The 12,270-nt window shown below is 43.7% G+C and overlaps 2 protein-coding genes across 7 annotated transcripts in view; both read right to left on the bottom strand.

The window, feature by feature from the left end:
- The window catches only part of TMEM62 (transmembrane protein 62), a 49,623-nt gene that overhangs the window by 30,521 nt on the left and 6,832 nt on the right, over positions 1 to 12,270 (bottom strand). The window contains exons 1-2 of one of the 6 annotated variants that reach the window (XM_088024756.1): positions 3,336 to 3,746; positions 2,963 to 3,074 (exon numbers count right to left, since the gene is read on the bottom strand). The exons of 2 other annotated variants lie outside the window; for them this stretch is intronic. In XM_088024756.1, coding sequence (XP_087880882.1) covers positions 2,963 to 3,074; positions 3,336 to 3,515 — 292 coding nt within the window. In that variant the 5' untranslated portion in view covers positions 3,516 to 3,746. Of the gene's footprint in view, positions 1 to 2,962; positions 3,075 to 3,335; positions 3,747 to 12,270 lie in introns of those variants that run through there. 3 more of the 6 variants (XM_028126717.2, XM_088024758.1, XM_088024757.1) reach the window with 3 other exon arrangements.
- On the bottom strand, positions 626 to 2,373 carry LOC114226568 (sperm acrosome-associated protein 9). The gene has a single exon (XM_028126725.2). The coding sequence runs from the start codon at positions 2,294 to 2,296 to the stop codon at positions 1,616 to 1,618; it is 681 nt and encodes a 226-aa protein (XP_027982526.1). The 5' UTR covers positions 2,297 to 2,373; the 3' UTR covers positions 626 to 1,615.

Genomic DNA, 12,270 nt, shown 5'->3' with positions numbered 1-12,270 from the left:
CTATAAAATGAGATTTTCTTGGCAAAGACTTTGTTTCTTATAGGTTAGCAAGTACCTATTTAACTTACCGTGATATTAGAAATGGGTTCTGAAAAAAAATTATCTTTAAAGAGAGCAGTAAAAAATGCATCGTGAAACTGACAAAAATGCAAACTATAAGAAATTCCAACACTGGGCAGATGCCTAATATCTATGACAACCATATTTTCCACACCCCAAATCAGGATATGTAATCTGGCCAAGTGTTATTTCTACAGCAAGAAGTAATCTAGAAGGTGTGGTTGGTCAATGAAATACCAAAATTTCTGGAAAACTAAATGCAAATTTGAAATGGAGGTTTTCCATAACATAAGGACTGGTAATCCATCATATCAGCAGAGGTGTTTCAGTAAGGTGGGTAGGATATGAATCCCCCAATAAATATGGCAGATGCTCCTTTACTTTTTCTACAATGCATTTAGGGGGCAAATAGAAGTTTGAAGACTCAGGGCGCCTGGGTGGCTCAGTTGGTTAGGCGACTGCCTTCGGCTCAGGTCATGATCCTGGAGTCCCGGGATCGACATCGGGGTCCCTGCTCAGCAGGGAGTCTGCTTCTCCCTCTGACCCTCCCTCCTCTCATGTGCTCTCTCTCTCTCATTCTCTCTCTCAAATAAATAAATAAAATCTTTAAAAAAAAAAAAAGTTTGAAGACTCTAGAGAACCCAAGTCACAGAAGTACCAAAAGATGAAGAAAAGTGTCCTAAGTCACTTTAAGCCTCAAACAATTGACAACATAAGATTGACTAATGCTGTTTAAAAAAAAGTGGGGGGTTGTTAGTTTTTTTTTGGGGGGGAGAACACTTTTTATTCTTGATGGTCGCCCCCGACGAAGCAAGAACACAGAAGCTAAGTCACCCCCTGCGAAGGGAAAAGCCAACAGTCAGTCAGAACTTCCAGCAAGCTCAAAAGCCAGAGACACATTCTATAATGTCGGGGCCTTGACTGTGTTGTGAAAATCAGGAAACTGTCCTTGCATGGGAGCCATAAAGTCAGAATTCTTCCGGCTTCTCTCATGGTTCCTCTCCCAAGTAAAGGAGAGCAAAGGCAGGTTCATTCCCCTTTGGGTTTTGGTTCAGAGACCTAATCACACTGAGGAAGTCCACCGTGCCGGCCCTCAGCATCCTGGCAGGCTGAGCAGCTGGACCTTGCAGGAGCCGAGCCTTGCCTACGGTTGCCACTGTGGTGGGAAAGGAGCTGGCAGGCCTCCGGCTCGGCGGCTCTGCCCAGAAAGCCAGACCTGCAGTGTGGCCGGGCCCGGCAGGGTGCGGGCTGGGAGCTCCCAGAGCACCTGGGCAGGCCGGTGACCCCAGTTCTCAGCAGCCTCCCCGGGACACCTGCTCCCACCAACACTGGAAGTGGGGGTCCTCTTCATTGGCACAGAGCCTGACACTCAGAGGCGAGGAGAGCTTAGAAGTGAAAGTGAGAGAGGGAGAGAGGTTCTCAACAGTATATTGGGCAGGCCCCTCTGGGGTTCATCTGTGGTGGGGACTGTGGGTGCCAAAGAATGGATCAGCCAGTGGAGACCAAGTTAAGTGACCAAGCACACTACGGGACGCAGCAGGTTGCCGGCTCTGAGTTACAGTTTCCCGCCAGGTGGTCTCCAGGGAGGTTTGAAACATCCTGTGTCATTCCCCCTAGGTTTGGGGCTGTCTTTTGTAAGTCGCCTACATTTGTGCTTTCTTAACCGAGGCTGGGTGCCTATGGTCCAGGAAGGGCGAGCAGCCACCCCGGTGGCTTCCTGGCGTGCCTGGGGCTCACTCACATGCTGCAGGGCTTTGCGGGGCAGCTTCTCTGAGTGGGCGATCCATTCTTCAATTAAGTCCAGGATGATGGGGATGAGGCTGATGACACCTCCGTAGTGGTTCCTGGCCTCGTCACAGCTGAGGTGGTTCACCACGTCGTGAGGGTACTTTGCTCTGAGGCTGCTCAGGTCATTGCTTTGGCTAACCAGGGATTTGCATTTCTCAAGCAGGTTGTTGGTGGCCGGGGTGCCGGAGTGTAGGGCTTCGAAGTGCTGACACAGCTTGTTCAGCTCTGAGCAGATGTCCAGGAACATGAGCAGAATGCGATGGTCTGTGGAGTTGTTGCAGTAATGCTCCGTGTAGCTCTGCACCTGTCTGATGCTGGCGATGGGCCGGATCTTGTCGTGGGTGTTCTCCCTGCAGTGCTCCAGAGCGGTGATGAAGGTGAACTGTTGCTGTTGGAAGAGCTTGTACTTCTGCTCGATGTTTCGAAGAGACTCCTTTGCCTCATTCATTGTCTTCCTCAGCGGTCATTCACAGGACAAGGGGGATAGAGTGCTCTGAAGCTGGAGTGCCTCCGAGGCTGTCTGGGGCCCCGGAGGGGCGGGGAGGGGGGAGTTAGTTTTTTTTAAAAAAGATAACTTTGGGGTGGCTCGGTCGGTTAAGTCTCCCACTCATGGTTTCGGCTCAGGTCAGGATGCTCTGCCCTGGGCCTGAAGCCTGCTTGAAATTCTTTCTCTCCCTCTGCCCCCCCCGCCAAAGAGAAGAAAGAAGAAAGAAAGAAAAGAAAGAAAAAGGAAGGAAGTTAGGAAGGAAGAAAGGAATTAAGAAAAAAACTTCATTTGTGGTTAAAGGGCTTTCCCTAATTCTCTCTCAAATCCAGAACTGTAACAACAACGACGAACGAATACAAATATAGCAGACAGTATACTAACGAGAATCATGAGCCTTGCTTCTACTGCTTTGACAAAACCTTGCTATGGCAAGTCATTTAGCTTGGATCTTGACTCAATTATCCATCGGCAAAGGAAATTACAATGTCCCATCTTCTCTACAGGAAGACTCACCTGGAGCTGGGGCTATAGTGTCCCCAACATGCCCGAAGTGAAAAGCTGCAGCCCTGGCTAGCATTCTACCATCCGGACCACAGAACAACGCGACAGCACGGCAACCCTCCCTACCTGTTGCCAGGACGAGAGCTGGTTGAATGATGCCAATAGTTTCTGAACAGAACTTCTCTAAGTCTACAGCTCTGCCTGGATCACGAAACCTGCTCAGGTGAATGTCGGATATCTGCCGAAAGCAGGTATTAAACAGAGATATCTGAGTCAGGAAGAGGCAGCACGGACCCAGGCGACCAGGCAGCTCTCTCAAGGCGGAAGGAAATGGCAAGGATGCAGTGCAAGAACGAAGCCCCCTCCCCCCCAAGGAAAGGACAGAGCCCCCAGCCGGGAGTTTGGGTCCGCGGCGGTCGCACCCCGGTGGAAACTGCCCGCGCCTCACCGCGTAGTGACGCCTCTGCACCCACCCCAAGCCCTGCTCCCGCTGCGTCACCTGCAGCCCCCAGAAGATGTTGCTGGCTCCGGGGCCCGGCGCGGGGTGCGGGCTCCGGGAGGCGCGGGGCTGGGGCAGCGGCGAAGGTTGACCGGCCAGGCCATAGTGCTCCAAGAGCACGGCCGCTAGCGCCGCTGCCGCCAGCCCCGCGACCACCCTGATGGCCAGCACTACGGCCATTCGGCCTGCCCAGGCACTGCCCTCGCTGTCCTGGGCTCGGCCCGTGCGGCGCCCCCGGGAGCTGCTCTGGCCGCACTTCCGGACTCTATGGTCGCGGGGGCCTAAGGCGCAGTTCGTCCGCCACCGCCGCACCTGCACCTCGCCGGACACCTGCCACCCGCCTGCCGCCCGCGTCTCTAGGCTGGATTGGAAAAAGGAAGGCGGGTGAAATAAAGGAAACCGAGAACCCCAGCACCAATCAAGCTTGCCGAGCAGTGGCGGGGAAAGAACCCAGGTCCGGTAGGCGGAGTCGTGGCTCCGCCTTAGTCAATCATTGCTGACCCCGGTGGGTCAGTTTCCTTACCCATAAAACGGAGCTAATGATGCCTCGCGTGCGTACTTCACAGGCTTGTGAGAATCAAAGTATGTATGAGGACGCCATTTAAATTCCTGTTCAGATGTGACAGCCGGCTTTCTCTCGGCCCTTCTGATTATTAACAACGTGTTTCCATAGGTTTTTAATAGATATAGTACGTATGTTTTGTAAAGTTATTTTTTCCTAAACTTGATTTCTTACTCACTTGGCTATATAATATCCCGTTGCCCGGGCGCCTGGGTGGCTCAGTCCTTAAGCGTCTGCCTTCGGCTCAGGTCGTGATCCCAGAGTCCTGGGATCAAGCCCCGCTTCCGGCTCCCTGCTCAGCGGGAAGCCTGCTTCCCCTCCCCCCCCTTGTGTTCCCTCTCTCGCTGTGTCTTTCTGTTAAATAAATAAAATCTTAAAAAAAAAAATCCCGTTCCCATGTTACACCGTTCATTTAATAAACTGTAAATACTCCCTATGGGCAGTCACAGGAGAAGAATTAGATTCGGGTCCTGCCCTTACTTTATCTAACCATTCTGTTATTGTTGAGCTTTTGGATTACTTATGTTTGGAACGTTCTGAATAAACATTTTTGAATAAACATTCCGAATAAACATAATTGCTGTTTTGAAAAAAACATTTTTTGTACAAAGAGCACCCTTTTTAACACATCTTTGAGTTATTTTCTTGGGATATATTGCCAATATTGAACTTACGCCAATTTCAATTCATTAAAATACTTTTTGTGTACATTTGGAAAGCAATACATTGATCTAAGCAGAAAATATAAAGAAACATAAGTAGCTAAAGAACCATGATTCATAATCTTAGAAGCTTATGTAGGAGAGAGAAATACATAAGTAAGTTTACTATACGACCAATATGCCATTTGGCACAAGAGACAACAAGATATAAAAGGCCAGAGGAGGTTTACCCAGGACAGATCTCATCTACAGAATCAGGAAAAGTTTAAGGAGGTGGCAGATAGTAGATGGATAGTATTTCTGAGTGGCAGAGACTGGGGATGGGGTAGGGAGAAGCACTTTCCACCAGGATCTAACATGAATCAAAGCATTAAGGTGTGAAAATGCAGGACATGATGAGGAGACAGTGAGTACTTCAGTTTGTCTAGGCCTAGGGTATGCCTAGAGGAATAGTGGTAATTGAACCAGACCTTTAATTTGAGCCACATTTTGGAAGGCCTGTGTAAATGCCAAGAGTGAAGACAGACCTGGCAACAGCACAGGGAACCAACTGGACAGAGGACAGGTATGGCAGAGACTCCGGTTGGAAGGATATTGGGATAATCTAGTGTTATGGTCCAAATGTGTCCCCACAAAATTTATATGTTGAAATCCTAATACTCAATATGATGGTATTTAGAGATGGGCTCTGCCCTTGTGAACAGAATTAGTGCCTTTATAAAAGAGACCCTAGAGAGATCCCTCGCCCCTTCCACCATGTGGGGACACAGTGAGAAATCAGCAATCTACAACCTGGAGGAGGGCTTCAGCAGAATCAAACCACTCTGGCTCCCTGATCTTAGAATTCCAGCCTCCGGAGCTGTGAGAAATAAACTGTTGTTTACAACCCAGTCTGTGATGTTTTATTTTAGCAGCCCAAATAGACTGAGACTCCAGGTAGGGGTAACTGCAAAGTCTTGAAGAAAGAAGATGGGAGAGTGTAACACAGATTACAAAGGAAGGATCAGATGTAAAATAATTGTGAAGACCGAAACTACAGACTTTGACAGCTGATTGGATATTTGAGGGAAGAAAAAGAGATAGTTAAAAGTTAGTGCCAAAATTTGGAAACCAAATGACAAAAATACTAGGGCTATGATGTATGTGTGGAGAACATTGTCCATATGAATAAAGTTTTTGGTTTTGTCTAATATTGCACTACAAAAATATCTGTATGGATACCTCTAAACCAAATTTTGAAGATATGTTTGAGATGATCGGATTTAAAACATAAGCAGTATGGCATATATGATATGCATTTGGAGAGGCCTTAGAGGAACTTTAAAAATATGAGAATTATTTTCCAGAAATGTAATACAACAAGAATCTGTGTGATAGATGATAGGAACAGACATGCTATTAAGACATTTTGGAATGAGAAACATGGTTTAAAGTCACAAAGTCCAGCAGTCTGGATTGCAGAAACTGAATTGTAACCAAGCTGCTTCACTCATAGTGTTCACAGTGAGTAGAAACAGGAATTATTTATTTAAAGATGGTTAATGATTCTTCAAGGAATACAGCTAATACACCACAAATCATCATACAAGGTGATTCTCAGTTCCTAATAGCCAAAGGAGAAAGGTAGATTTCTTGTTATCTCATAAAGAGAGCAAGCAAGAATGCATCAAGAAAGTAAAATATCCTAGAACTAAAGTCAAGAGAGAATGTAACATCGGGGCATTTCACAAACAATGGACATTGTCATCAACAGTCATAAATTGAACTAGGTGATTCTCATAAACATGTAGAAATTATCTTCAGATTACTATTTCTTATGCTAACTTTGTTTAAAAATCAAAAAATACGGGACGCCTGGGTGGCTCAGTTAAGGACTCAACTCTTTGTTTTGGCTCAGGTCATGATGTCAGGTTGTGAGACTGAGCCCCACATCAGGTTCTGCGCTCAGTGCAGAGTCTGCTTTAATTTTCTCTCTTTCCTTCTAACCCTTCCCCCTCCTGCATGGGCTCTCTCTTTCTCTCAAATAAATAAACCTTTTTAAAAAAATCCAAAAGTACAGTATTGAATCATTGTTCTGTGGAGTTATTTCTGTGGAGAGCTAAAGTAATGTAATCAAAATAGCTTTGTGTGTATGTAAGGATTTTTAAATTTCAAAATTGTGATATATAAAATTTACCATCTTACCCATTTTTATGTATATAATTTAGTGCCATTAAGTACATTCACATTGTTGCACAACCATCATCACCATCCATCTCCAGAACTCTACAGCATCCCAAACTAAAATGCTGTATCCATTAAATATTGGTGCCTCATCCTCCCCTCCCCACTCCCTAATGAATGTTTTCACCCATGTTATAGCATGTGTCAGAATTTCCTTCCTTTTTAAGGCCAAATAATATTTCATTGTATAAATAGGGGCGCCTGGGTGGCTCAGCCGTTAGGCGGCTGCCTTCAGCTCAGGTCATGATCCCAGGGTCCTGGGATCAAGCCCTGCATCAGGCTTCCTGCTCCTGCGGGAGGCCTGCTTCTCCCTCTTCCACTCCCCCTGCTTGTGTTCCTGCTCTCGCTGACTCTCTCTCTGTCAAATAAATAAATAATATCTTCAAAAAAAATATTTCATTGTATAAATATACATTTTCTTTATTCATTCATCTGTCGATGGACATGTGGATTATTTCCACTTTTTGGCTATTGTGGATGCTTCTACTATGACCATCAGTAGGTACCAGTTTTTCAGCTTTTTAGGAAGCACTCCATTCACTCCTTAGGAAAACAAATTTGAGGAGAATTTCATCTAGGTAAGTTAGGGCTCTGTATTAAGGAACCTGAAACATGAGCAAAAGTAAGAAATCACAGATCAAGGAAATTCCCACACATGCTATAATATGATGAACCTTGAGAATATTATGCCAGTAAAATAAGCCAATCATAAAAGTACAAATACTGTATGATTCCACCTATGTGAGGTACTGAGAGTATTCAAATTCACAGAGACAAAAAGTAGAATGGTGGCTGCCAAGGGCTAGAGAGAGGGGGAAATGAGGAGTTAAGGTTTAATAGATACAGGTGGCGCCTGGGTGGCTCAGTCGTTGAGCGTCTGCCTTCGGCTCGGGTCATGGTCCCAGGGTCCTGGGATTGAGCCCCACATCGGGCTCCCTGCTCCGCGGGGAGTCTGCTTCTCCCTCTCCCACTCCCCCTGCTTGTGTTCCCTCTCCTGCTGTGTCTCTGCCAAATAAATAAGCAAAATCTTAAAAAAAAAAAGGTTAATAGATACAGGTTTTCGATGTTGCAAGATGAAAAGGTGCTGTAGATGGATGGTGGTGATGGTTGCACAACAATGAGAATGCATTTAATGCCACTGTATACCTGCATGGGGCTCCCTGTTCGGGGGGGAACCTGCTGCTTCTTCTCCCTCTGCCACTCCTCCAACTTGTGCTCTCTCACTCTCTCAAATAAATAAAATCTTTAAGTATATATATATATATATATTAAATTAAAAAATAAATGTGCCAAGCTTGATCTTAGGTTACTATTAAAATGATCACTATTTCGGGGCGCCTAGCTGGCTCAGTCAGTAGAGCATGCGACTCTTGATCTTAGGGTTGTAAGTTTGACCCCACGTTGGGTATAGAGATTACTTAGAATCTTTTTAAAAAACACAACCGCCATTTATATGTCATTTTATGGTTGAGTAAAAGAAACAATGACCACACAGCCACTTTGGAATGAGGCAATCAAGGCAAGTTTGGATGACATCAAATCCATTCTTTCCATGTGTCTAAATATATAAGATAGATGGAAAAACAAGTTATAGGGCTGTCAGCTTTCACATTCCTGAGATACAAATGCTACTTTGCCATCCCTGCAATGAAGCATGAATCCAAAAGCCTTAAAAAATGCAGAGAACTAATGCCCTCATCAAAAGTTAGGGAAAGCACCAAACTCAGTAATTAAAATGAAAACTACCAGAGAAATATATTGGTCACATTATTATTATTGTTGTTGTTGTTATTATTTAAGATTTTATTTTTTTAAAGATTTATTTATTTGAGAGACAGCACGAGCAGGGGGGGAGGGGAGAAGGGCAGAGGGAGAGAAAGAATCCTCAAGCAGACTCCTGCCATGTTTGAGCCCAATGACATGAGGCTCAATCCCAGGATCTGGAATCACAGCCTCAGCCAAAATCAAGAGTTGGCTGTTTAACTGAGCCACCCAGGAGACCCTTAAGATTTTATTTTTAGGTAATCTCTACACCCAACATGGGGGCTCAAGCCCACAACCCCGAGAACAAGAGCCACACACTTTGCTCCACTGGCTGAGCCACCCAGGTACCCCCCATTATTATTTTTTCAATATTTAAAAGTTAGCCTTTATTTCTTAAGTTGATGGTGGATACACTGGTCTTCGTTTTACTGTTATTCTTTAATATGTACATATGTTACATGTAACCTTTAGTATTATATTTACCATAAATTCTTATGAGAAACATTTAATAAAAATGCAATAAATGCATACTTATTTTTTCCATTAAAAATATGAAAAATATTTAAATGTGCACCTTATTCAACCTGGCATTTCTACTTAAAATAATTTATCCTAAGGTAATCTATGGATGTTTATAGGGACTTACCAATAAGTAGGTTTATTAAAGCAAGTTTATAATAGGAAAAAACTGGAAACAAAATACTGTGAATGTTCTACAATAAGAGTCTTAAAAATAAAATGACACAGCCATATAAGGTAATACCATGCAGTAATCTTAAAATAATTTTGAAAAAAAATTAGTAGTATGAAAATACATTAATAACATGTTACTGGGTATTTTGTAAAACTGTACAGTATAATGCCATTTTACAGACACACACACACACACACACACACACACACACACACACACACACACACACAGAAAAAAGCCTGGAAGCATATACACCAAACTGTCAATGATGGTTATTCTGGGATTCTGAAAATATACGAGATTATAGGTTATTTATATTTTCTCCTCTTTGCATATCCATATTTTCTGAGTTTTCAACAATGACAATGTAAAGAGAAAAGAAATCTTTTATTTTATTTTGTTTTGGGTTAGCAAAATTTTTCTATAAAAGACCAGATAGTAAGTGTTTTAGGCTTTGTGGGCCAGGGTGTCTCTATTGCAACTATTCAAATCTACCATTGTGCAAAAGCAGCCATAGTCAATATATAAATGAATAAGGTGGCAGCATTCCAATAAAGCTTTATTTATGGACACTGAAATTTGAAGTTTATGTATTTTATTTTTTTCTTTAAATTTTTTATTGTTATGTTAATCACCATACATTACATCATTAGTTTTTGATGTAGTGTTCCATGATTCATTGTTTGTGCATAACACCCAGTGCTCCACGTAGAACGTGCCCTCTTTAATACCCATCACCAGGCTAACCCATCCCCCCACCCCCCTCCCCTCTAAGTTTATGTATTTTAAATGTATTATAAAATATTCTTCTTTTGACCTTTTTTCAACCATCTAAAAAATGTTAGAACTATTCTTGGCTTGAAGACTATATTAAAACAGACAGCAGGTGGATTTGGGGCCATATTTTTCTAACACCTGTTAAAGACAAGCTATTCTTTGCTTGCACAACTCATTTTCCTGCACTGGTAAATTATCTTGATTTTTTTCTATGTGTTTGGTTTTCCAAGTTCTTAAAACTAATTCAACCTTAAACTCTTCAGCAGTTGTCTAAACCTCTACCTGGCACTTTTAAAACCTTGAAGTATTGTGTCATTTGTATTTTTCAGAAGCAGCCTCTCCCAGAGCTTTCCAACTTCTAACCTGGCCTGTTTGTTCACCACATCTGGTGCACAGCTTAACAGCTGCATCTGGTACCTGCTTTCACTCTGTGCTCAGGGATGGATGCCTTTTGCTGTTCATCTGTTAGTAATACAGTGTTCCATGTATTGCTCACACTCAGCTCATCTACCCTTTAATGCAACTTTTGTTGAACCTTTTCTCCAAAGTGCCTAGCACAGTGCCTAGAAAACAATGTTTAAATATACATATTTATTATTATTACTATTATTATTACTTATTTTTAAAACAATTTTAAAGGAATAAGATTCCTGGGTAGAATATATGGATGGTTGGTAGGCTGCACTGACAGGTGCTCAAACCATCATGGGTCCAGCTTGGGTCCTCTTTCCAGAATTTACTCAGATCCTGGAAAAATAAATTTGTTCATGTTCATTTAATCTGTTCACCAAAGCACTTGAACCCCATCACTGATGCAGTCTGCTGCAAACTGGGGCATACAGCTCTCCACAAATTTGGTGGAAGGATCCAGTTTGTCTCTCTGCAAGTCAGATTTTTTTAATGATCTTTTTTTTTTTTTTAATTTATTCATGAGAGACAGAGGGAGAGAGAGAGAGAAGCAGAGGGAGAAGCAGGCTCCCAAGCAGCAGGGAGCCTGATGCGGGACTCGATCTCAGGACCCTGGGATCATGACCTGAGCCGAAGGCAGATGCTTAACCATCTGAGCCACCTAGGCGCCCTTAATGATCTTTTTTTAAAGATTTTATTTATTTGAGAGAGAGAGAGCGAGACAGAAGGCATGAGTTGGGGGAGGGGCAGAGTGAGAAGCAGACTCCCTGCCAAGCAGGGCGCCAGACATGGGGCTCGATCCCAGGACCCCAGGATCATGACCTGAGCCACTTTGAGGCAGATGCTCAATCAACTGAGCCATCCAAGCACCCTCCAAGCCAGATTTTATTCTCCTGGTAGGTTGAGCCATTTCTTGCATGTCTAAATAAAGTTCCTTCCATTGATCATTCACTCTCATTTCTTCTCAGTCATGTGCACATTTCTGTGTCCCAGCTCCTCTCTAAAGAGCATGCTCCCTGGAGTTGTTTGGACCTCGATCCACATTCCCGCTTCTCTCTTCCTATTTGTACTACCTTCGGCAAGTTATTTATCTATTTCTCTTCCCAGACTTTTTCCCCTCTACCAGGGCTGAAATGCTTTTGTGGTTTATCACCTGCACAGACAGACAAGATTGTCTGACCAGCAGAGCCCTTAAAATGAAACCTCTGGATTCAGGGCTGAGAGTGAACCCAAGATCCAGGCCTATTTGGACCCTCAACCTAGGTCTGACTCAGTTTGAACCAGCAATCTGAGTTTCACTCCAGAAATGACTCCCTATGTATGGATATCTTTATTTTTAAAATGAAGCCAACCCCAGAAATGAAATCTTTGAACCCAGGAATGACTCTCCTAAAACTGGGGCTGAAGCCTCCAGTCCTGACTACTTTATCACATTCTCAGGACTTTTCCAGTTCTAAAATGGGGTTGATCTCCCCACAACTGTGGGAATGACCTTTGTCCAAGACTGAGAATTTCTGTTCTAATAAAGACCATCCCTTCTCCATCCTGGTTTTGACCCTAAAGACCTTAATGATCCCTGCTTCTCAGCTCAATATGGGAGTCTTTTTCTTGAAGTATAATCTGCCCCCACATGGGGTTGCCATGGTCCACAGACTTCCTAAGAGGACCAGAGAGCCCCAGGCTCTTTCCTTAGCTTGGAAGCTAGCACTCTTGGGGATCTTGCTATTGGCAACGACATGGATGGAACTGGAAAGTGTTATGCTGAGTGAAATAAGTCAATCAGAGAAAGACATGTATCATATGACCTCACTGATATGAGGAATTCTTAATCTCAGGAAACAAACT

The sequence above is a fragment of the Eumetopias jubatus genome, unplaced genomic scaffold (genome assembly GCF_037043125.1).
Source record: "Eumetopias jubatus isolate StellerSeaLion01/CBP00866 unplaced genomic scaffold, mEumJub1_p1.0 scaffold_7, whole genome shotgun sequence".
NCBI classification, from domain to species: domain Eukaryota; kingdom Metazoa; phylum Chordata; class Mammalia; order Carnivora; family Otariidae; genus Eumetopias; species Eumetopias jubatus.
Note: the sequence above shows the minus strand (reverse complement) of the source record. Positions and strands in the feature narration are given on the sequence as shown.

What these genes read in the sequence shown, in the direction of transcription:
- LOC114226568 (XM_028126725.2), bottom strand. Translation starts at nt 2,296, where the DNA reads ATGAATGAGGCAAAGGAGTCTCTTCGAAACATCGAGCAGAAGTACAAG.